Genomic DNA, 26942 nt, shown 5'->3' with positions numbered 1-26942 from the left:
TGAACATACGTTCTTGAGAATGTTTCTTTAATGATGGCAGACTCCTTGATTTCGGTCGGAATCAATGTCTTTGTAAGAAATATTATCGTATTACAAATTACACGGTGTTTTTACGTTGGACGTAGGAGTTATGATTATGACTGAGCTCCGTCTGTTATAGATTGCAGTAATTATGTTCTCGTATTCCGAGCATACTGTCAATTGTTGATGGTTGATTAAAGAGAGATGGACTGGTTTCCTGTCTTAACAAGGATGGCTATCGCCATGTTGATACAACGGAGATAAAAACACGTCAGAAATATAACGCACGAGAGAGAGGGAGAGAGAGAGAGAGAGGGAGGGAGGGAACGTGTATACGTCTACCCGTCTGTCTGTGTGCTGGGGCGAGTTTGTTCAACAGCAACACGTTCTTGACGGAGGACCCCTGCCAAATAATGACGAACGGATGGACGGCATTGGGAAGTGTCATTTCTTGGAGTGTCTTGATGACGTAGGGCTCCCTGCCCTTTAACACAATGCCAGTTACCTTGACGCCTATACAGAAAATGGATTACTGTTATTAAAAGAAAATATCTTTACCTGATGGGAGAAGGACTCATCGTGAAACGGCAAACTTACAAGGTTCGTTGATGTCAATCTAATTGTTGTGTGTGCGTGCGTGCGTGAAATATGTTGCAATATCGGCTGTACTACAACCTACACTAGCCTAGTGGTTAATGCATTCGCGCGTCACTCCGAAGGTCAGTTTCGATTCCCTGTATGGGTACAATGTGTAATGCCCATATCTGGTGTTGCCGGTCGTGATGTTTCTAAAATGTTGATAACAGCCGCGTAAAACCACACTAACTTCCTCACTGTGACACATGCTTCATTTCAGTGGGTGAAACAGAGCGTGGAATAGTGGGTGAAACAGAACGTGGAATAGTGGGTGAAAAACTTTTAAAGGTGGGTGAAACCAAGCGCGGTAAATTGAGTGAACACAAAATGGTAAAGTGAGTGAAACATGTGTATGCGAAACAAAGGTTAAACAGCAATCGAAGAGGCAGTAAAATGTCTACCATCCACAAAACATAAATCGAATACAGTGTGTCTAGATCCTGTAACATGACAACAGAGCGCGTACTGAACGAACTACGTAATTAATTATCGATCTTCATCTTTCGCTGAGGCTGTAACTGTGGCGTCTTCGCCGATACAGTCTTTCACCAGTTCTGAAGTACTAGTTGTAACTGGTTTCCACTCATAACTACCTGTTCGTCCAGTCTTCATATGGGGAGGCGTTAGCTCTTCACAGCGAAGACCTGTGTTCAATTCGCCACAACGATACAGTGTGTGAAGCCCAATTCTGCTATCTATGGAGGCATTATTATTGCAAGAATATCGCTAAAAATAAAACTAAACACACTTACTAAGTCTAATCTTAATACTCAGTACTGAAAGTAACCGAAAAAATGCGGCATTAATACACAATACATTAACACATCGTAATAATATGGGATTATATAATACGCATGGTAATGACAAAATGAAATAAAACACTTAATCAAGAATACACCGTTTCAAAAACATTCAGACAGGAAGTCTTAATAATAAAAAGTGAAACAAGTTATTATACAGGGAGGACTGAGTGAGTGAGGTTATTTTAACGTCGCGGTTATAATCATTGCGGCGATATAACGGTGGGGGACAGATTTGGCATTTACACATTGTTCCCATGTGGGGAATCAAACCCGGGTCTTCGGCGTTACAGTTCAGGGCCTAGATTTCCCAAGCTCTCTTAGTACTAACTTACGACTGTCTTAGCGCTAAGAGAGCTTCGAAAATCTAGTCCCAGAGAGTGAATGCTGCATCAAGCCGCACATGACACCTTCGGAGTTACAGTTCAGACAGTGAATGTTGCATTAAACCGTACATGATAGCCCGCGGTATACCATAGTATCGGTTCATTCAGGACCAACAACATCTTGACGGAGGATCTCGGATTGATTAATAGATGGATGGATTGCTCAAGGTACTGCCAGCTTTTCAGAGAGTCCCCATACATACACTGCCCATCGTGACCACACGCTTAGCCTCACTTAAAGTACTCACTTGATGTTATGTTTATAATAATAATTATTATTATATAATTGTGGTTAAATCGAAAATTAAGTTCTCCACTAACTTTGGGAAAACAACTGGAAACTAATGCAGAGTAATAGAACAAGGATCATGCGTCAAATTGCGTGAAAGCATGTGAACAGCACCGTTTTGGTGTAAAGATTTGTTAAGAATTTCCTTTTACGTTCTCATATATTGAACTCATGACAGCAATCTTTTCAACGTTATGAACTTGTTTCGCAGTGCATATAAGTCCATGTTTATACAGTGCCTTGAAACAGAATGGAATATTTTGCAAAATCTAGTTCAGAATTGTTGACTGAAGTAAGTGGCTACGTTTATCACTAGTGAGTCTAAACTTCTCATGAGTAGTATAGGCCTTTTCAAACACTCTTACACCGCACTCAGCAATATTCCAGCTATATGGCGGCGGTCTGTAAATAATCAAGTCTGGAGCAGACAATCCAGTGATCAACACCCGATCCATTTAGTCGCCTCTTACGACAAGTATGGGTAGCTGAAGAACAGTTCTAACCCGGATCTTCATGAGTTTAATATTGATGAGAACGACCTAATGAAGTAAGCTAAATTAGCCCAATCATCGTGTCCTTCTGCCTGACAGACCCGTGAAGAACTGAGCTAGAACTGGTCTTCACTAAGCCGTGCTTATCGTAAGAGGCGAGAATCATGTGGTCAGGCTCGCTGTCATGGTTGATCAGCGTTCGAAATAACCTCTAGTCCGGTAGCCCGATGCTAGGTAAAACTTCAACGGGCTAGTAAAATTAGAATCACGGTAGCCCGGTTTGCTAGTGATCCTGAAATATTATTTCATACACTGCTCTTGATCGCTAAATTATCTAGTCCAGATTCGATTATTTTACACAACGCCGCCATGTGGTTGGAATATTGCTGAGTTCTGCGTTATAGAACCACCAAGCCAAACAGCTTGCCACAACAAGGCTGTTCTTCTTTAGGCAGTACATCAACTGTCAAGGAAGACAAGCGACAGACAAGCTGCATATTGGTCCGAATAGGGCTTGCTGTCACACTGTTGTCGCCAAGTTGGAAGAGAACCAAGTCTCGGGCGTCATTTGTCGCCTGCAGCAGGTACAACGCTGCCGCTAGAGGAAGTCATGACTATAGGCTATAATTAGCACACATTCACATCTACGTCCGTCGATGTAGGCATAAGTTTTTTTACTGATCGGTTCTGTGAGGTAATAGTTATATTAGTTTGGTATGTATGTCTGCTAGAACAGGCCGTAACTATGGTGATGGTTTAGTTTAACTTTCAGTGTTTTAACGGACTCCACGTTTCATCCAACAGTAATGCTACATGGGATCGTCTCATCTCGTTCAGACGGTAGCTCTCCGATCGAAGAGTTGTGTTCAGAAATGGAGGGTCGGGCGGCAGGCTGTGGCAGATTGAGCGTCATGCTGTACAATGCAGTGCTACCCACACGCAGACTTGTGTCTTTGTTTTACGCCTCTAAGTGAAGTGAACTTTAAAAAACAGGATGAATATTTCATGGATTTCTGCATCATACAATACGTGACCCCCGGATAACCCGTGAATCCCATTGGCCGTGATGCTGGGACCAGTTATGTTTTATTAAAAACTGCAACCATACAGGTTGAGCATGTAAGACAGCCTTTCTTGTTGCCGTTGTCAATGAATGGAATGTCGCCGCTTGGATGGCAGTAGCAGACGACTTGAGCAGAAGCAGACGACTCTACTTCCAGTTCTGTTTGGGGTCAGTGGCTCCAGAATGGCAGGGGGCTACCGAAGACGCAGTGGGGAGGAGAAAGTTGAAATCCCTTATGGCAAAGTATGATAATCACCCATGCAACTTTAAACATGAGTGCGTATGTTCGAGGAGGCAAGGATATTCAGCGTTTCATTGTGGACGAGGACGATGTTGGGAACACCCCTCTCAAAGTCCGCAGACAGTCGTTGACTGATGACGAGGAGATTGTTCTTAACGTGGGGGGCGTGCGGCACGAAACGCACGCGTCCACCCTGCAGAACGTGCCCAACACGCGCCTGTCACGTCTGGCGGAGAACCACCTGTTGGGTGACGGGAAAGAGGAATACTTCTTTGACAGACACCCAGCCGTGTTTAACTCGATCATCGACTTCTACAGGACAGGTAAGTAACAATGATGTATTAGGGCTCGTATCCACCCCTCCACTATACCCACCCCTGTATCGGGGAAACAGATCAGAAGTAAGGAAAGTTTATGCCATGACCCTCCTTGTCTTTGCAGGAATTATAAAATTATTCATACACATTCTTCCCGACGGACATCTCTAACCACCAAGGGCTCGTTGGTGACAATGTAATAGGGCTCGTATCCACCCCTACACTCGACCCACCCCTGTATCTAGGATACAGATCAGAAGTGAGGAACGTTTATACCGTGACCCTTCATCTCTTTTGTGTGTGTGTGTGTGTGTGTGTGTGTGTGTGTGTGTGTGTGTGTGTGTGTGTGTGTGTGTGTGTGTGTATTCATCCTGACTCTAACCACTTAGTGTTTGTTGTTATATTATTTTATTTATTATATTTTATGTTTATATTTGTGTTCACTTGTTTGGAAAATTGGGTAAAATGTACACTGGCTGCCATTGCTTGTCATGCACATAGAATGAACGCCATTGGGAAACATACGATTGGGTTTTTTTTCGGCCGATATTATGTTTAATCGCGCTTTAGAATACATTGTATGTGCGACAGCCTTCGTAAAGCATGCACAGTGTGTGTCGTTCTCTTCACAGTGTGTTTGAACACTGTACATAGGCAGGCAAATGCCCACAGCTGGCGGTACACTGGGTTATAGGCAGGTTTTATTCCGTAAACATTAACGATTATAATATTTATTTATATTGACGATGTCAGCATGACAGGAGGTATATCTTCACATGTCCACCATATTTACCGTCAATACAATGAGAGTTTGGAGATGTGATTTCTCCGTGTTTATTGTACATCATCACGCAAGACGCCCAGGTACAAAGACTGTGTACATTCAATGAGGCAATGATAGCGAGCTAATTCGAGACTGGCTGTAATGATGTCTGTGTCCCGACCTAATCCCGTCGTGAAGCTTGTGATGATGGGACGGACACGTGTTTGAGACTCACAACCGTGTCGCATGACCCTGTCCTTGTTTCTTTAAATATTGCATTGAACTATTTTGAGATTAGAAAGATACTGACTGTTGATCTTGCATAATAGAATCTGCACGGATTACAATCACTGCTTTATCGACCTAATTTGAAATCGATGGTTTTGTAAACTGCCGAAGTGAAGTTGACACCTTTTTAGGTTGTTTTTAAATGTTGACGTTACTTTTTGACGTTGGGTCCAACGTTCCAGCTTACAAGAGAGGTGGAAATGTCTTACAACTGCATGGATCTGTCTGTTGCATGTTCCCTGTACTTACGCAATTCACGTTGAAAAGAACAATATGGAGTCGTAAAGATGCCTTCAGAGAAAACAGACCAAAGCCACTTGCTAACTGGGATAATGGCCAGTTGGTAGTACAGCGTCTTGGCCCGCGGCACGTCCGTTTTGGCGGTTATCGGTACCGTTGTTTTTTAATCAGTTGGATATGTATTCAATTTGTGACAGGTTTCCTTGTCTCTTGTACAAAACCTGTACAAGGAAGTATCGATCAGCTCCATGGTAGACAATCAGATCAAAGAAATTTCCCTGAGGGTTTTGTCACGAGTGATTCTGTCTCGAACTGATGGTAGGACATAGTTCAAATGTCCCATGTACGTTTAAACCTGGTTATAGCAGGTCCCAATGGAATCGTCACTCTTGACATAATTCCAGGTAACGAAATTATATTTTTCTACAACGGTCATCGAAGTTATGGCTGAATATGGTTGCACGTGCTTGAGGTTGTCCTGAAGGGACTAAAGGATGGCAGTGATATATGTAAGCGTGGATGTTACCAGTGGAAACAAATGTTTTCCGTACAATTACTGCTAATAACAAGCGCACTTGTTGATGCCTGTGACTGTGTGCCAGATTCGTGGATCAATGCTAATTTAGTCAATCACATTGTCTAGTCCAGGTCTGAACTACATACAGTTCGGTGCCATGTAGCGAGTATATCGCCGCATATTTGGTTAAATATCAAAGAAAATGAGTGGTAACGTCCTGATTAAACCTGTTTCCCTATCCGTACGAGCCACAGCTGTGCTCTGTTTTATTGTGGGGCATTTGTGGGGTTTGAATATTGGGTTTATGATATATGTGTCTTTGTCTCATGGAACATGCCACGAATAATGTAGAGGACGTTGAAATGAGTGTGACGCTTCATACAATGGTGCTCAGTGTGTACCTTAACGTATTGGTTGCACCCCATTTTTAAATTACTTTTAGAACCTGCAACTCTTTTTGACTAATCAGGGGTATGAATACAATCTCCTGCATGCGGGTAATTACTCCGTCACGCACAATTAATTGCATATTCATCAAGCTAACGTGAAATTCAAGGTAATTAATACTTTTCTATACTTAGTGAACTGAGTGCTTGCAATGGGAATACACGGTGTTGCTGCAAGCGAACGAGTTAACTGTTTGAGTACTGAGAAAATTCATTTGAATTGCATTGTTGAGAAACTTAATGTGTTTGACTGAGAGTTTTTGTTAGTAACTGAATATTGTATGGGAGTATTTTTTTATAATTTGCATGCATGCAAAAATGTGACCACATTTTCAGAAAGAGTATAGTAGTAATACATGTAATAATTAAAGGTATACTGAAGATATTTGGGTTTTAGAGTTTCTGAATATTGTATGAATTGTATCATTTGAAGTCATGTGTACCAGCATGTGACCAAATTATCAGAAAACACATACGAGTAATACACATAACGATTAAAGGTATGCTGAATATTTTTGAGGATGTTGGCTGAATTTAGGGGAGTTACTGAATATAGTATAAAATTACATTTTATCATTTGATACCCGTGAAGATCCGGGTTAGAATTGGTCTTCAGTAATCCATGATTGTCTTAAGAAGCGACTAACGGGATCGAGTGGACTTTGCTGACACGTCATCGTATCGCAAATGCGTAGATCGACGCTCATACTGCCGAACATTGGATTGTCTGGTCCATACTCGATTTTTTGCAGATCGCCACCATATAGCTGGAATATTGCCGAGTGCGGCATAAAACAACGAATGAAACCAACCATTTGAAGTCAGGTATACCACCATGACACAACAATACCAGTTAGAGGTATAGTAGAAGCCAACAGCCACTTTCCTGTCGTGGATAGTGAATAAAATTTTACGCCGGCATAGTAGTATTCAAGATGTATCGCTAGAAAGGTTTGAGGAATCAAAGGCAAGCCTTCTGCGTGTCTACCTGTGTTTCACACCATATGAGTTTCAGATAAGACCAAGTTACACGTGAAGATCAAGGTTAGATTTGATCTTCATTAACTAATGTTTATCGTTATAGGTCGTTTGAGGATCCTTTGATCAGGGCCCCGTTTCACAAAGCTCTCGTAAGCCTAAGATCTCGTAACATTTCTCGTAGTATCCGTAGCTCCTGTGTTACAACATAGGAGGCACAATGGCTACGAGAAAACTTACGAGATCTTAGGCTTACGAGAGCTTTGTGAAACGGGGCCCAGGCTCGCTGACTTGGCTGGTGCATATCATCGTGTCCCAATTGCCAGGGTCGATGCTCATGATTTCGATCACTGGATTGTCTAGTTCGGACTCGATTGTTATATGCCACCTTTCAAGTAACCAGCAAACAAACAGAAGGTACGAGCCATTACGTGAGGACTACCAGTGGGAGATAGTTGGTACTGTGGAAAGGATTAGCAGAAACCGAGACTGCTAGACTTTGTTTGTGTTGTCATATGGGACAGGTAGAAAATACACTACGAGCATGGAAAGGTGGAAATGAATGTTTGTCGTTATACGTCATATCAGCGATATGTTGGCGGTCTGTAAATAACCCAGTCCAAACCGGACAATACAGTAATTGACACTGTGCGCATCGATCTAGACAGCTGGGACACGGTGATGTACACCGGCGAACCTAACCTCTTGATCCCGTTAGTCCGTTCTTACAGGTAAGGCCTACTGAGGGGGAGTTGTAACACGGATGGGCACGGCGTCTGTAGGTGCCCCTCTGAAAACTCTGTTGGAGGTAGGATGATGCATGCAACAGTAGACATGGCTTTAAGAAGGTCAGTTTTGGAGTCGACAGGAATACAAGACTAGATATATTTTCCTTTACGCTTGTGTTTACCCTCAAGATGCATAAAGCGCCAGATCTGACTTTGAAAACTTGTAGATGAAGTAGGTAGTAAACGACAACGCAAGATTCTCAAGGACGTTATTGTATCTGAAATCTGTCTGATATTACAATCAAGGCAGTCGCTGAAGGGTAAATGGCCGATCAGGGGCTCCTCTCACAAAGCAACCTTCACTAAGGCTGACCTTAACCCTCATTCCTCAACATTGCACTAAGGTTACCTACATCTAAGGTAGATTTAGGGCAATATTAAAGAATGGGAGTAAAGGTTAACCTTAGTAAAGGTTGCTTTGTGAAAGGAGCCCCAGGTGCTACATCTTCCATAGCGTCTTTACACGGCATCACGGTACACTAAAAAGCTGCCCGTCTTGCAGCAGCGATGTTGTGCCATACCGTTGTTAAATCTTTCCCTGCATCGTGAATGTTACGAAGACGTCAGAATACATGAATATTCCAGTAATATTACTTAAACGAGGCCATTCCATCTCGCTGTTATTGCCTACTAATCTTCAGGTTTGAACACCCAACACATACCAGGAATTGGGCAACACAGAAATTGACCGAGGTGATTGAATAATGACACGGCAAATGTCGCTATGATATTGCTGTTGGAAATATCCCATTTCTTCGGTGATTTGAAGACGGAAGTGATATATCACACGAACATTTCGAATGTAATGGCAGTATTCTTTGTCTCAAATCAATGTTGTGTGAAGGTCGATTTTCTCACACTCAAATGTCACGCGAGGAGGGTACCTGAAATACAAACGTTTAAAGTATTTAAAGAGATTAGCATGCAATAGAACGTTTTACTATTTAAATTTCACAATACCTTATCGATTGAAGGCGTTTTCGGATTTACATCTATCAGATGGTGTCTTGTGTCATATATGTTAAGATTTTTTATTTGTCCATGAAGCGTGGTCTCTTGTTGGTATTAGCTATAGTGGTTATGGATTATTTGGTTTTGCCAAGTAATATACAGGCAAATCCCCAGCCATGTGTCCCCAGGGAACTTGAATATACTGATTTTGTGTATATGATGATTTTTATGCTTGGTGTATTGGCACAGGACATGTGTTACTGTGTTTTTCCAAAGCGGTTCATTAACGACTCGCCTAACTGTGGATCTATGAAGATCAGGGTTAGATTTGGTCTTCAGGAACCCGTGCTTGTAAGAGGCAACTAACGGGATCTGTTGGTCAGGTCCCCTGACTGGGTTGATCCATGTTATCGTATCCCAGTTGCGTAGATCGATGCTCATGCTGCTGATATGGTCCAGGCTTGATACAGACCGTCTCAATAAAGCTGGTATTTTGAGTACGGCGTAAAACTAAACTCATTCACTCGCCTAACTGTAAACAGCCCTCCACTGTTGCATCTATGTATTCGTTATTTAACCTATTTACCATTTCAGGGCCGTTGTATAAGCACACAGTATATTTTTCTGGGTGCCGTTTGACTCGTACTTGAAAACAAAGTTGTATTTGTAGCGAACGGACCCGTGTAGTTATCAATAAAGATCAGATATATACTGAGTCAAAAAAGAAATTTCACAAAACGTAATTTTTAAAAATGATGAAGATGTTTTCTCTAATGATACATCTATGTATCCGAACTGAGATCACTATCTTTCGACTCTAGATAAACGTTAGCAAAACCCACTCAAACCCATCCATTCGTCGTGCAAATTACGTTAGTGCCAAATCAGATCTTGCACGTGCAGTCGATCACGTGATCTTCGCATCGAAGTTTTCTTCATTTGCACGTGTTTGCATTGGCCTCAAGAATTGAACAAACACTTTTAAACCACGGTTTTAACGGTACTTTAAATGCCGCAACTGTCAAATGTGCAACGTGAAAGTGCCGTTGGCATGTTCCAAGCGGGAAGATCAGTTATTGACGCCGCAAGAGCAATGGGATGCAGCTGTCGTACTGTATATGACTTGCGAGGTCGTCTACAACAAACTGGCACCACTTCTGATCGCCTAAGGTCGGGTCGTCCACGTGTGACGAGCAGAAGACCGTCAAATAGTCCTACGTCACCTACGTGACAGATACCTGCCGGCTACACGAACCAGGGCTGAGATGATTAGAGGTCGACTGTCCTCACAGACCATTCGAAATTGGTTGTAGACTGCCAGTCTCCATTCTCAACGTCCATATCGTGGACCAATACTGACTCCGTTTCATCAACTTCAACGTCTGCTGTGGGTCCAACGTCACCTCCGATGGACCCAGAGAGACTGAAATCGAGTTGTCTTGAGCGATGAATCCAGGTTTACCCGCAGATTCGCGGACGGCAGCCATAGAATCTGGAGACGACGTCGTGAATGGTATGCCCAATGTTGTACACGAAGTCGACAGATTCGGAGCCGGAAGTTGCATGGTGTGGGGTTCTTTCTGTGGGAACAACCGTTCCCGACTTCTGGTCATCCGTGGAAACCTCACAGCTGCTGGTTACCCAGGTTACCCAGGTGCTCACCCCTGAACCAGTTCCTTTCATGGCGGCTCATGGCCCAGGTCTACAGTTCCATCATGATAATGCTCGGCCGCACATCGCGATGTTGAGATTTCCTTCAAAACGCTGGAATCAACGTCATGGACTGGCCATCGAGGTCACCTGACTTTAATGCAATAGAGTACGTCCGCACATACGTGTGGGATGCACTTGGGAGAAGGCTTCGTGGTCTTCGGAACCAAACTGAGAATTTGCAGGTGCTGCCTTGCAAGAGCAATGGCGCAGAATTCCCAACCACGTGTTCACATGCATCAGGCAGCCGATGAGGAGACGGTGTTTGACAGTGGTGAATGCACGGGGCGGCCATACACAATACTGAACTGAGAAATTCTTGTGACTTGACATTCTGTATACCCATGTTTTTGGAACGGCGGTGTAGCCTAATGGAACTGATTGTGGCACTGTCAGTCTATCGAGTACATCAGACAGATCTCAGCAATGAAATGATAACAGTTTGACCATCTTACCATCTCTTGTTCTTTTATAGTGCCCTGAAGAAAGAATGTGAAGTTTCTTTTTTGACTCACTATATTAATATATGGATTATTCTATGTGTGAAACCCACTCACCGACTAACTATGTAACTTTGCTACGGGCCAGTGAGTAATTTTTTTCTGGGAAATTTCGTCAGTTTTTATTTTAATTAATACGATGTCAGCGACGTGTACAAGAAATTATTTCGTAATTATATATTTACAATATGACGCCAGACATGAACGACAATATGTATGTCTGGTGATCTTTTGTTGTCAATATTTATTGTTAATTTAATGTCCACACAGCCCATTTGCAGTATTTGAGCAACGTTTTTTCCCACCTGTTAAAAAATTAAGCTGTATGAGCTGTCACATGGAAAACGTAATCAATGAATATCGATATATATTTTAAATATACAAATGTTTGTCTTTGGCAAATATATACTATGTAATTGGATTGTGTTCACATATTTGTGAAGATGTTCCTTTAATGACAATGGAAGTGTATCTATCACCGGAATACGTTTAAATTTTACGTCTAAATCGTGTTTAATATTCTATCTGAATCAGTTGCTGAAAGAACACGGGGATTTAATGGTTCGTCTAATTACTTTCTTTGTGTGCCAAGGTCGATGTTCATTATATCAGTCACGTGTTTACAAGGGATAATCATTTCTGGACTTGCTCTAAGAAGACCATCATGGGAATGTTATGTCCAGCTATATATATGTAAGTAACAGAATGGAATTACACACTGGAATTGACTTGGGCGTTTGACGTATCTTTTAAAGATAAGGTGGCCTCTTTTCCGTTTCTTACCTGTTTAGTGGTGACTGTTTAAAAACCGTAAAACAGTTTTGCGCAGTTATATAGCTATTATTCTCCGCCCCAATGAATCTTCTCCACCTACCTATGCTTTTATGAAACAGCTAAATCCGTTTGGAATGGGTGTTCAGTTGTTTTATAGAAGAACCCTTGAAGATCCCGGTTAGAATTGATCTTCAGTAACCCAAGCCCGTCGTATGAGGTTACTAATCAGATCAGTGGTCAGGTTCGCTTGGATGACAAATGGCATTGTATTCCAATTGCGTAGATCAATGCTCATGCTATTGATCACTGGATTGTCTGGTCCACACTCGATTATTTACAGACCGCCACCAACTAACTGAGTGTGGCGTAAGACTACATTCACTCGTTTTCCCGTTGATTTTAAGTTTATTCCGCTGACTAGCCAGTAACAAAGTATGTCGGTATAATTTCAACGCTATCCCGTTCTGTGTATTCATTGTACAAGGGTTACAAGTTACCCTACCGTTGCATGTCTCTGCCATCTGTCGTCTCTTGGAGAATCCTCTGTGAGGTATTACCTCGCGGGATGCTCATCTAGGGCAGGTGTACATTCTCAATAATTAACGGAGCATCTCAATTACAGAACTAACGCTCAGCATTGCCATGATTAATAGAAAATATTGATTCAAAGGGCAGTTTACCATACCACACAAATATATGTATCTGTGTGCACATGTGCTACCGAATTCAAGAAAACAGAACATGTTCTTTTCTCAGCCAAGAATATAAAACATGAAAAAGCCACAATTTATAGGAACACAACTAATTAAGAGGATCAAATAAAGAAAATAAAAGACTACTAGTACTATTGCACCATTTAAGATAAAGCATATAGTCGTCAGCAGAAAAATAATTCAAAATGGCGGCTGTGGGCCACCTTTAAAAATACTCTGTCCCTGGTGAGATCAGAACACCCTAGAGATGCATGCAAAGAATATGTAGATGACGGCTCAGATAAAAGTCATCATGTGCACAGCAACGTTGGTGAAGGTGACAGTCAACATGACTTATTCATTACGGCAAGTCACCACGTCAAAGGACATGCAACGGCGACGTTCCCGGGCCCAGACCTGAACAAAGATCTCACTATTAAATAGTGGAAAGGACCTGTATTGTTCCAGATGGCCGTGGTCACTAATGCATGTACTAGACCAGCGCCTGTGGTTATGTATTAAGGGACAGTGTCTCACTTGCTTTGAATTCTGAACTTCGTTTCAGCGCACCGCCGCCATTACGGAGGGCCATGAGGAAACAGCGAAGCTGTATTGCCAATAACGCCGGTCCCACAGCTCCGAAATACAGACTGCAGGTGCCAACCGCGTCTCTTGAATTCTCAGTACTATCATTTTTCATTCGAGGCTCACTGCTCACGCCTGCCTCCCGTAAAGAACTTAACACCAATCTCAGAATCGAGAAAAGGCTGCGATTTGAAATTGAATTAATGAAAAAATATTGAGTTTAGTTGCGTCTCACGTGTAACGCTAGTATGTTATGACTGCCCATTTGAGAAATTTCAGTCCTTGCGTTAACTGGTCACACATATTGTTGCGAATCGAACAGTTTCCAGTTTTCAGACTGCCAATACTTTTCGAAGCTTGGTGTTATGAATAAAGGGCATGCAATCATGTCTCACCGATTTGTTGCTTTTAATCTTTCCTGCAGTGTGTAAAGACCTAATTAAACCACGAGAAAACAGCACTTGCACTTGCGCTGCCTGTAGGTGATTGATTTATAGTTCACCTTGACTGATCATCTGTAGATGGACATTTTCAGTGGCTTGGCCGCCCATCCATCGCCGAAAGCTACGTTGTAAACGTCTTCAAAGAAACTACATACGTAAATAAGCAGGCTTGGGTACATCTCCACTAAGAAGGGACCGTGATTGGTTTTAGTTCCCCTGAACGTGATTGTTTTTCAATTACTTGACTGTTGGAACATGACTGTTGGTGTCCCTCGTGGATATGATTGGTTTTAGTTTATTGGTTGTGACTGGTTTTATACCACCTGGTCATGGTTGGTTTATCTCATTCAACAACACATTCAATAACAACTTGTGTTGTGAGTGAGTGCGTGGATGGGTGAGTTTGGTGTAGGTGGGTGAGTTTGGAGTAAGTGAGTTATTTTCGGGCAAGTGAATGGATAGGTGAGGGAGGGAGTGACCACTGAACGCAGCTGTCAAATATATTACTGCCTTTTTGCTGCGTTCTTTAATCATTCATGTCTGGACCAGGCCAACTCGGGAATTAACACTTCTTCACGCTATACTGAATCTAGTTGCACAGCATGGTGATCAGGCTCCTGTAATACCTTCGTTATTCAACATTCATGGTTTTGGATCTAATGGGTTGTCAGATATATTTCATCCTGTAAAACTAAGTACTGTTTCTACGTTTGGAAGTGCAACGTTTGTCGCAAACACCGATGAATCTCGTCAATTTGTAATGGCTCACCTTACCGCGATTTCTCATATACACGTATATTCTGGGACTTTTGTCTTAACATTCTGATGTTGACACCACCTCACTCTGTTCTGTAGGTTGAGATTTATCCTCCCTACCTCGCGTTGTCGTCACCTGTCATAGTATTGTCAGAGTTAATATTCGCGTTTCAAAGACTCGTATTCCAGTCACCTTTCTTCACACATTGATCCTTCAAAACTCGATATTCTGGCACCACGAAGAACTTGCTATCAAAACATCGCTTTCATTTCAAGAGAACACAAATGTCTGTCTCACTTAAAGATTTAGCACATGATTGAAATTCCAGGACACAGATGAAGTCATCGATTGGGTTCATCCCAATGGAGGTTACGATGTTAGCCAACTATTTTTCTTGTCAATTGGGACCCGTAATGGTTCCAGGGTAGAACAGACCTTCAGCAACCCATGCTTGCCATACAAGGCGACTATGCTAACGGGATCGAGTGGTCAGGCTCGCTGACTTGGTTGACACATGTCATCGGTTCCCAATTGTGCAGATCGATGCTCGTGTTGTTGATCACTGGATTGTCTGATCCAGACTCGATTATTTACAGACCACCGCCATATAGCTGGAATATTGCTGAGTGCGGCGTTCAACTAAACTCACATACTCACTCACTCACTCGTGTATATTGGTCATAATGTAACGCGCGGAAAATAGTTTTCAACCCAAATTCGTGTTTCGTTCCCCATCACTGTTGGTCACATAGAAACATTTGCTTGCACATATGCTCCAGTAAGTCTTGCGTGTCTTCAGTGATTGGGATGTCGTGTGTGGTTGTGGTGTCGTGGCGGGCCGTCGTTGATGATGGTTGGTAATTAGTGAAACAAGAATAATGTAATCTTCCTGGGAAGTGGAGTGGAAATCATTCAGATTAATTTCAACTTTGATCAGGGTCCCGATGCACAAATCGTTTGTAACTTCACCACCTGTCACCTATATTTTATCATAGGCTTAAGAATGACGTAGCTCTACGAACATCTTGTAGGACCTTGGCTAACTATTCTCGAAACGTTCGTATCCTACGGACTTCTAACTTCTTAAGCCCATTCTCAACACATTGGCTACTGTCAAAGTTAAGAGGGCTACTAACGTATCGAGGCCCATGGGCTCGTAGCTCGACGCAGTCGTTAAATCTCCTCTTAACGTATGGTTAACGAACGATTCAGTAACGTCGGTAAAATAAGTAAGTAGTGTATCGCATAGTATTTGCTGAACTATCCTCAAACGCTTGGTAGGCGTTCCTTGTGAAAGCGTAATTCGAAAAATTTCTCGTGAACGTTGCTTCTATTTAATTTAAGAGTGTTGTGACATGCATTACTTTGCATGAATATCAAGGTTCTGGGTTTTTTTCAGCTGTTAAAAGCATAGGGTGAAATCATGACAATTGAAATATTTTGACAGCAGGTCGTTGCATTCGCAATATTTACGAATTTGTTTCTTGTTGTGTTTTGTTTTACACGTTGCTCTTTCCTGCTGAATTTTCGTTGATTTGCATCTTCATTGTCATCGTTTTCATTGTCATCCTCATCTTCATTGTCATTGCTTTCATTGTCATCCTCATCTTCATTGTCTTTGCTTTCATTGTCATCACTTTCATTATCATCCCCATCTTCATTGTCATCAGTTTGATTGTCATCCTCATTTTACTTGTCATCGTCTTCATTGTCAAGTTCATCATGAAGGAAGTGGTGGGCCATTTTCAAAACAAATATCGTGGGTAGCCGAGCCGTTGCCAACTACTATTGTGCAACATTTTGAAGGTTCAATTAGCATGCACCCACCAGATTTGTAAAGACAACGGAATCTCATTTTCCAAATGCCGATTGACCTTTCACTAGTGTTTTACGCTGAGAGATGTAATACCGTTATGCATTTGGTCTGGAAGGACTCAATAGTCATTAGCCAAGGAGCACATGCGCACCGACTGTTTCCTAGCAACCAACTATCTCCCACCAAACCTTCTTCAGATAAATGCTTCAAGCTGCACATATTCCACACATGAGCATCGTGAGTGGCCTTGTGCAACCATGTTTGGGATTTGAAGTTGAGCCCCATTCACATTTGGAACATTTCTGCCACAGTATCCTTCCCTAGGCACAAGCATGTGTTCATCGTTTGTTGGCGCTTTGGGACCATGGAACCGCCTTAAAATCCAAGTATATTCTGAAAGTCAACTGTTTGGTTGAAATCAGCTTTCATTTCCTGTTTTTCAACTTGTGTTTTGGTAAAATGAAAATTATTATTGGCATGTTTGCACAACGATGTTGAGACATCTTGGAGCTGTCATTTTTAACGAGCCTTGTCCAGTTGCATAATAACTCCCAGTTGCATAACACGAAGCGCTGTCACCACTTGTAGCGACGCACTACGGACATTTGGCCAACATGTAGGGCGTGCAAAACCATCTCTGATTAAATCACACAATTAAAACATTTATGGTGTGTTGAGTTTGCGTCTTGTTTATATTTCACCATCATTCAAGTCGCGGCATACACTGCTGACGTTACGGATTCTTGATCTGTTCCCTTTCTCACGTACAGATAAATTGCCGTTATAATACACTGATATGAATTACGACCAACGTGCCTTGAAATATTTCCTAACTTTTAGGGTTGCTTCGAGTTACACAACGACAAAATCAAGTAAGTTTAACGATTATCCTTAATGAAAGACAATCTCAGGACTGCTTCGAGTTACGAAAACCAGATTCTTGAAAATCAGTGATGTCATCAGGTGTTCCAAAGGTTTCGGATCCTGCTTCACGGGTTACAGTCACGACTCACAGGTTCTTGTAGTTGCTCAGCACTGTTTTCCACATCGTATTTGGAATAGCGTGCCAAATTACATATTTGGGTTGCTTTAAGGTAATGTCTTTTCTAATAAAACAGAGTTTTCCAGTGTGGTGGTAGGGGATAAGTGTCATCTAGTTACGGCAAAGAATCGGTTTAGGTTTGCTTCTATGTGGATAAGGTGAGGATGCAATTCCGGTGTCATCGCGTTGATATCCCTGAACTATTTCCATACAGGCACAACATGATATTCACACTTTTGGGACTGAACACCATCTCAACTCAAAGGTCGCTTTGTGACCTTAGGGTCCCGTTCCACTAAGCTATGACAGAAGTCAGTGGAAGGGACGACAGTCTTAGCACTATGATCGTTTTGTGCAGCCGGGCACCGACAGATATGAATGTTGTTAGCGTCTTGCCAGCAGGCGACTGGCATGCAGCTTGAGACTCGGCTGATGTAAACACTTCACTTCCTGACACATGTTGCGGCACGCTGGATGGCGCGGGGCTGTTGACAGACACAACTCACAACGGTTTCCACTAACATTTACAGACTATCATATCCAATTTGTTCAAACAACAGCAGGGTATTATTATTGTATTTAATGGCTGAGTATATTTTGTGGGACGGAAGTTGTTGGTCGGGTCAGTGTTGGCTCTCTGCAGCTGTGTCAACGATTCATGCGTTCATGAATTATTATCTAAATGCTGATAATAATGAGAATGTTAATAACGAAGTTTTTCTAGGCTTGATGTCATGCTCAAATCGCACAATTAAAGTGAAGGACATTCGGATATTGGTCATGAATATGTCGCTCTCTCGAATAGAAGGTAACTTGTTTTCCGTGTTAATTTTTCGAGGCCTGAGTTAAGCATATAGTGGTTATTCTTAACGTTTAGACATTAGAATTACACACTTATATTGGAGCATGGACTTACATGTGTATAACTGACTTAGCGGTTATCAGTCATATCTAGCCTCTACTTGTGTCTCTCTATCTCTCTCCCTCTCTGTCTCTCCGAGCGCAACACAAATATTCATTACATCATAGTCAAAATATTAAAACAGCAATATGAGTTGCATGCAGGTATTGTAGTTTCACATGTATGCATAATTCAACGTAACCGATATGCCAGCCTTACCATCGTACAGGCTTTTACTTATTTGTTAAATTATCGATCTGAAATGTGCACTACCAACATATTGAACTACCCACGCACAGACTGATAACACCTGTTGCCATCAGTGCTATGGTTTGCTGCCCTCATATAACATGGTTATCATAGAGATCTTGTGGTGTAACTGGAACCCACCATTCAGTAAGATAATATTGATGATAAAGATTTAATGACAGACCAGTCGGCCTGTTAAACCACATGCACCTTATCACAACTGGCAAGGGCATCTTTTGGCCATTTTACTTCTTTTTGCAAAACAGCTTTATGAGGTTTATGCCGCTTTTAGCCATATTCCAGCAATACCACGGCGGGTGACACCGGATAGTGGGAAAGGATTGCTCACGATGAAATTATCTGTTAATATTATAGATATACACCTTCCTTATGAGAATGGCCATCGACAATACAATGGAACTTGTGGGAACGTTAACCCTTGCCATTGTGTAGACGTAGGCTGTCCACCCCACACACATGCTATAGTGTTTTATGCTTGTTGTCCTGTACATTTGCAATACATTTGCCATGGCGTTTGATGTGTATATGTTTTTCTCCTACATGTGCGTATTGCTCCTGTCTTGATGTTTGAAATATAATGTTCAGACTTACACGCAATGTTCTTGCAAAGGGGCATGACATACCTTTTCCTCACTACCTCGTAAGTCAAAAAGGATGGTATATTATTTATGTTGATCTGTGTAAGAGTGAGTAGGTGAGTTTAGTTTTACGCCGCACTCAGCAATATTGCAACTGTATGGCGGCGGCCTGTAAATAATCGAGTCTGGACCAGACAATCCAGGTGATCAATAGCATGAGCAGCGATCAGCCCAAATGGAAACCGAAATCATGTGGCAACCAAGTCAGCGAGCCTGACCACCCTATTACGTTAGTCGTCTTTTACGACAAGCATGTGGTTACTAAAGGCCAGCATTCTAACCCGGACCTTCGCACGTCACTGGTATAAGAATGCACTATGGCGTGACGTTCTCACCTGAAAGAATCGGCTAGTCTTTATCGTCCTTTGAGTCATTAGATTGAATGCCGTTTGTGAAGGGTGCCACCGACGTGACTGCATCATTATAATTTGGTTGTTTTTGACTGTCAGCCAGTCTAAGTAAACGTAGCCTCAGTACTTTTCGTCACACTCCACTACTGAGACTAATAAAACCTTTGAGATTGACCAATCAGAACACAGCTTACGGAACTGAAGAAATAATCCAGTTTAGACAACGTGCCGGATAGTAGAGCTGATGATAAATGTTCAAGCCAGAGACGGAACTAAGATTATATGCTGGTGTTGACAGCTTGCCGGATTGGATAGATGCCGGTTTTGACAGCTTTCACTGTATATACAGGCGGACTGTAAACAATCGAGTCTGACAATGTAACGTCTGACGACAAGCATGGTTTGCTGGGGATTAATTCTAACCTGGATCTTCTCGTTTCCATCATATCGATACATAACAGTGGCACCAGGGATCATAAAGACATGATTCTGATAAAGTACAGAGTTGTGTAGGAACCTCTCACGAAGTGCATACTTTCACATCTGTTTGCTTCAAACATGTGGCGAGTGTCCCTTTAAATCTCCCGTCACTGTATAGCTGGAATAATGCCAATGTGACGTAAAGCCTAACTCAGTCCTTTAAATCATTAACAACTCTCTTTCCTGTGCACGCCATTGTCACCGACATGGCCACCGTGTACTGTGGTCTCAGAAATGACTATTCTTACGATCATAAGGCTACTCTGACATGTTTTCAGTTGTAGTGCCATTATAGTTTTGTTCTCGTCACGAACGTTCTCCTTTGTGGATATAGCCATCGATTTCACCTTTTGTCGAGGCATCGCTGATATCGGGAAAGAAATTAAATAGACAGTTTGACAAGACTTCTAAATCACTGGGACGAAAAAAAATATGACAAAACTGTTGCGAGTTTCTGTGTTGTCCTATTTACTTTGGCGTTCGTTTGAGTCACGACGTTTTGTTTTTGGGGTAGAGCGCAATTCATTGGGAATGTTATGATTCAAACAGACTCGGGCTTACTCATCACGAAGTGATCATACTATTGTCTTGGCATTTGTAATGTAATTATTTATCTTTCATAACTGTGTAATGATAATCACACGTGTGTGATGGTTTCCACAGATCAGTTATCATGACATATAAATTATTTGTTCCTGGGTGTATTCGGTGTCCACAAAATCTATTTATGTAGATACGAATCAATGTGATTATTATTTCCTCAGGGTGGGACCCTTGAAGGTCCGGGCTAGAACTGATCTGGAACCCATGCTTGTCGTAAGAGGCGACTAACGGGATAGAATGGTGAGGCTCGCTGACTTGACTGACTCATGTCATCGATTCCCAAATGCGCAGATCGATGCTCATGTTGATCACTCGATTGCCTGTTCCAGACTCGATGATTTACAGACGGCCGTCATATAGCTGGAATACTATAGAGAGGCGTGTTAAACAACAAGCAAACAAACCAGTTCTTTAATCTTGCTAAGTGCGTTTCACGTACCAATTATGGAAATGTTATGCGTGATACTATGGGTGTATTGTTGGATAAGCATATTGTAAAGCGGGATAGATACTTTTCGAAGGAAAAGTGATTAAGCAATGAATATTGTATTATCCCCCGCAACAACGAAGTTCCGGCGGATATAGAAACGAGTTCCGTCCATGCATGCGTCCCTGCGTCCATCCGAGGCATATCTCCCACACTATTCGTGATAGCTTAACCAAACATGATTCATATGTCAGTCGTGATCCCTAGATGTGCCTTTTGGGAATTAGACCAAGATATGAATGTTATTTTTCGCTGACTTGGGCTGTGACTATGAGGATGTCATTTTGTCCGGAGCAGATCTTCCGAGCTACACATGCTAGTTTTATCAAACTTGGTACACATGTCAGGCATGACCAATAGACGTGCCATTTGATGGTTAGACCCAGATATGATTGTATTTCTTTGACTGACTAAGAAAGTACTAGGTCATGATATATATTTTAAACATTCATAGAGACAGAAGTATAGTTTCCACCGATTGTTAAGGATGAGCGTGTATATCTAAAATTTATAAAGTTTCACCAAAATTTGGAAAACGTACTTTAAGGTAATCCAAATTGACCGTCACTGACCTGTGGCATCACCTATTGTAATTTCTTTATTACCATGTCAAAGTTGGCACATCGGCGGGGGATGTCGATGACTTGTCTTTTGTTTCAAATTACAACTTCTGATTCTTTTTACGACCTGACGCGTTCAGAAAAACGTTTATTCTCGTAGTAACATAATTCTTACTTAGTCCAAGCATTTTGACTCAATCCCGCAAAGTCTCATATCCAGGTTGTGGTTGAAAGGAATGATACATTAAACCGGCGCCATGGCTGTCAGAGGTACGCCAAAGCATCGTACACAGTGTGTGGGTGAAATCACCAGACAAGCAGATTCATTTGGATGACGTCATGGGATCAATTCAGCGGTCCGTGCTTACGTAGGTTTTATCCACCTTCCCATCTTTACCCCCCCCCCCCCCCCCCAACCCCCCCCTTCCTCTGTCCCTTTTCCTGATCAAACATACTAATCTAATCATATTGTATAGAATAACCATTTATCTCAACTTAATCCAGAAAAATAACATCTAATTGGCAAGTCGGGGATTACAAACGTCGGTCGTTTTCCGAAGAAGTCGAATTCAACCTTTTACACCTTCCCTAAGCTCTGTACTTGCGCGGCGTCAGCCGTTTTCCGAAGAATTAGAATTCAACCATTTACACCTTTCATAAGCTCTGTACTTGCGCGGCGTCAGCCGTTTTCCGAAGAATTAGAATTCAACCTTTTACACCTTTCCTAAGCTCTGTACTTGCGCGGCGTTAGCCGTTTTCCGAAGAATTAGAATTCAACCTTTTACACCTTCCCTAAGCTCTGTACTTGCGCGGCGTTAGCCGTTTTCCGAAGAATTAGAATTCAACCTTTTACACCTTTCCTAAGCTCTGTACTTGCGCGACATCCGTAACCAGACGTAATCGTATGTAATGCTAAATGACAAAGTGGTCTGAGAGTAGATATACAACAATTCTCTTCTATTTTGCGTGAAAAACTCAATTCTAAATATTTTACATCCATACTTTACCCAAACAACGAGTGTCTGTTACCTTAGCAATCTAGTTAAGTGGTGTGATACAAACCGGAGTAGCAATGTAATGTGTTGCTGTCGTGAGTGAAGAATGACCCTGTCAGACCCATCTCTAGATTGGCTGTACGTATTCTATAGTATGGATGCTGTTTCCTCGTGGAATCTATCAACGCCAGCAGCTCCACGGACAAACAGTTGTGTCAACGACAGCAACGGCTGCAACTCCATTTACTCTGTTAAATAATGGAAAGTGTGTTGGCACAATCTTCTCGCTGGAGCGGCGACGCCAGTTCTGGGTTCCACAACTAAAATTAACAACTAATCTTCTTAACACCATTCATATTTGATAGCGGCAGCCGCTGCGGCCTATTATTCCACTTGTGGTGAATTGTAATGGTCTCTGTTGTCTGGCTGTAATAAATCTGTCGTTAAAAATTCATTTTATGTTTTAAAAGGGAAAAAATATAGAATGTAAGTATGTATTTTGTAAAAAACACCATCTGATAATACATGTAGTACATGGCATTTGTTGATTTCGTTTTTTCGTGAAGGATCGTTTCAAATATTGACACGGGAGAAGGGAACGAAATATGCAAACATGTTTCAAGTTATAGGTGACTGGAAATTGTAAATATCACAGACTAAGCGACCATGTTAAACTATCTTAAATCTGCCACAGGTGATAATTATTATCAGACATAATCCGAGATCAATATCCCTTGAGCTGTATCGCTAATCACCACGCTTGTTGCAAGCTGTTGATCACTGGATCGTATGGACCAGACTCGCTTACTTACATATCATCGCCATATAGCTGGACTATTGCTGAGTGCGGCGTAAAACTAAACTCACTCTCTCACTCACTCACTCACTCACTCACTCACTCACTCACTGACCCTAACCAGCTTTACTATGTTTGGTCAGTGTTTGGTAGCAAGGTCAAATTCGACTGCACTACGAAAGTCAGCGTTAATTTGCTGGGAGAGGTGTTTGGGTTGCTAATGGCTTTTCCACCATGTGATAGTCATTCCATGCCGCCAGGCGAGCTGAGCCTCAGGTAGTATTGCCTCATTTGAAGAAACTGACCTTAGTATCTTGTCACGCGCGATCCACGGAGAGAATGAAGCTGGGTTTTTTTTCTATCGCAGTTCTTCATGGTGCCATTTTGGTGGATTCTCTAATCAATAAATGTGCAGCGTCGTGCCAGCTGCCGATGCTGGAAAACGGCACACTCGGTAGCTATATGCCCTTATAACAGAGACCTGGCCCGCTCCTTTACATATACAACACCAACGCCAATGATACATGTCGGTTGTTTAAGGTCGCTCACGGCTATATTCCAACTATCTGACGGCAGCCCGTAAAACAGTCTGGAAGAGACAATCTAGTGGTTGATGTTATGAGTATCCATGTAGGCAACCGGGAAGCGATGACATACGTGGATTGCTGAAAAATAATTCTAACCCTAAGCTTTACTGAGTCTGATATACATATGAATAGCCGATTACTGGTTTGTATTGATAATCAACATATTTGATGTTTACCGGCTTTAATCGATATGTTATCATTAATGATTAAATTAATGCATTAGTCAGTTCAAGTGGCCGTTTTTTCCGTCCAGTTTTGATCAAATTACACGAATAATGTAATATATATACACACACATGAATTGTAATACATAACACGTGTTGCCTTTAACCGTGAATACTAATGTAATCGTAACATTTAATTTAACACTGGATAAAAGGTTATCATAAATGAAAGCTACTCGTGCCACAGCCCCTTAAGGCACATTCGTAGAGAAGGTGATCAGCTTGTGACATTTGTGATCGCTGTCCTCAAGGAGCTCAAACAGTGAGTGAGTTTAGGTTTACGGTGCGTTCAGTTATATTCCAGCATATTTCACGGCAGGGGACACAAGAAATGGGCTTCAACCACATTATGCCCATGTGGGGAATAGAACCCGGTCTTCGGCGTGACGAGCGAACGCTTTAACCATCAGGCTATCCCGCCTCTACGACCTCAAACATCATCATCTGTGCACATCATCTCTCCACAACAAACGATGTCACCACACCTTTGACTACCACAGTGCCAGCTTACACTTCACAAGACATGTTTGAGAACGCTACTCGTGCCACACCTCCTTAGGGACATACGCAGGCAATGTGGTCTTCGCAGGCAATGTGATCTTCGTGTGGCGTTTGTGATCGCTGCCCTAAAGGACCTCATGAGTGAGTGAGTGAGTTTAGACATACACACGGCGTCCTTGTGTAAGTGTGATACTGCTGCGGCGTAAAATATCATTTGCTTACTAACTTGTAACTCCACAAGAGCATCCACTCTGTTGTATCGGATTAACGTTTGCCTGCACCACAATCCCCTACTACTGTGACACAGCAGCGGTGTTGGGAACGACGTAAACAACAGGACCTATATTCTCATGGAATACAATGTCTTTTGTGATGTCGTTTTTATCATTTTCCTGACACTGAATACAGAGACACTTGCTATCCCCTAGTTGACAGATACATCTTATTGGAAATTACTTGGAGAGAGAAACATATTTGAATATGCACGGATGCGCTGGAGCCGCGTCGATATCTCTGTCGACACGAGACAACTGGGACAGAAACGACTTAATTCAACGAGAGGAAACCGTATAGCACTTAACGACCAGTAATCATTTAAAATCACTGAAAATTCCCATTATTCTATTGTTGCAAAGTTTACGTAAGCCAAGTTGACATTTGAAAGCCCTTTGCGATATATTATCCACGCAATAAAAAGGCAAGTAATCGTTAAAGAGGTGGAGTAAGCTAGGAGGATATCTGAATGTCTTTGCAGGGTGTCACCAATGTCAAGGAGGCATTACTTCCTGTCGTTTCTTCTTGACACCGAGGTTTCATTTCACGTTGTGCACGAAGTTTTCAATGCACTGTGTGTCAAAATCCCGCGAGAGTAAACCCAAGACTTGTCGTCTGCACATTCCATGCCGGATTGGTCTTACAAGATCCCAGGGAATAAAGAGCCGGCACACAGGAGACAATCAGATATATGGCACTGAGAGTTGCTTTCAGAACCCATCTTGCTGCCGCCAAGAAACATCATTGAGATCAACATCTTTAATGTCCTGTACCGAGTCTTATTGAAGAATCGATACATCTGCAACTGTATCTGCTATTAGTATATACAATTAACATTTTAAACAAGCACTGAGAATAGAGGCTTTGAGCTATTAGACGACAGGGTCGGTGGGAGTTTGATTTGTAGGCTTTAAACTTCTGCACTACGAACCTATTAACCCATAAATGCGCCTTTATCATTGCGATCGCCAAGGTCATAATGTGGTGATTTTGTCTGTTTTTGAGATGAAGCGTCTAATCAATCACCCACGTGACCTATTGCAAAGCATTTGTCCGCCAGTTCCGGTGTATTTTACTGCACCGAGTTAGGGATCGATTGGGTGCTTTCCTCCATTACGACACAATCTCCGCTCCGTCGCAGACTCTATTAATGACTTTTCTTGTCGCATCCTAATTTGATCTTTTTTAGGTTTATTTAGTAAATGTCAGTTGGTGGGTTAATGTGGTCAATGTCAAATAGTTCTTGCTAGAGGAATCATTATAACTATTTTAGATGGATGCATTTCTGAGGATATTTTTCATTTCAGAAATTCCTAATGCAATGCATTTGTAAAAGACTATGATAGTTATGTTATCATTAATGTTTTATGTCACGTCGGACCTCCTCAAACTGAAAGTTTTTTATCGTAAGGTAGTTCCGTGGAAGTCAGATTGTTTGGTTTAATCAGGTCCGTTTATTCTCTTCTGAAGCTGTAAAGTGTCATAGTCAGTATGGGACGATGTGTTAGCCTAGTGGATAAAGCGTTAACTCGTCACACCGAAGACCGGGTTCTATTCCACTCATGGGCAATCCCACAAATATAGCGGTAAGCATATTCATTGTCTGAACTGTTGCTATTTGATCAACTTATTGCATTGCGTTTGGATGCATTCGCTACTAGCAGTTGAGGCTATGGTACATTTTTGTAGGCAATATTTCAGCAACACGTAAGTCAGCCTCCGCTGGGTATCCATGGATACAAC

General features: G+C 42.0%; 1 protein-coding gene across 1 annotated transcript in view; it reads left to right on the top strand.

Annotated features, from left to right (window-relative positions):
* Positions 1–3255: 3255 nt before the first annotated feature.
* LOC137290240 (potassium voltage-gated channel protein Shaw-like) overlaps positions 3256–26942 on the top strand; it is a 54446-nt gene continuing 30759 nt past the window's right edge. The window contains exon 1 of the mRNA XM_067820997.1: positions 3256–4250. Within this exon, the coding sequence (XP_067677098.1) occupies positions 3932–4250 (319 nt within the window). The 5' untranslated portion in view covers positions 3256–3931. The remainder of the gene's footprint in view (positions 4251–26942) is intronic.

This window comes from Haliotis asinina, chromosome 7 (assembly GCF_037392515.1).
Source record: "Haliotis asinina isolate JCU_RB_2024 chromosome 7, JCU_Hal_asi_v2, whole genome shotgun sequence".
Taxonomy (NCBI): domain Eukaryota; kingdom Metazoa; phylum Mollusca; class Gastropoda; order Lepetellida; family Haliotidae; genus Haliotis; species Haliotis asinina.
This window is presented reverse-complemented; position numbering and strand designations above follow the sequence as displayed.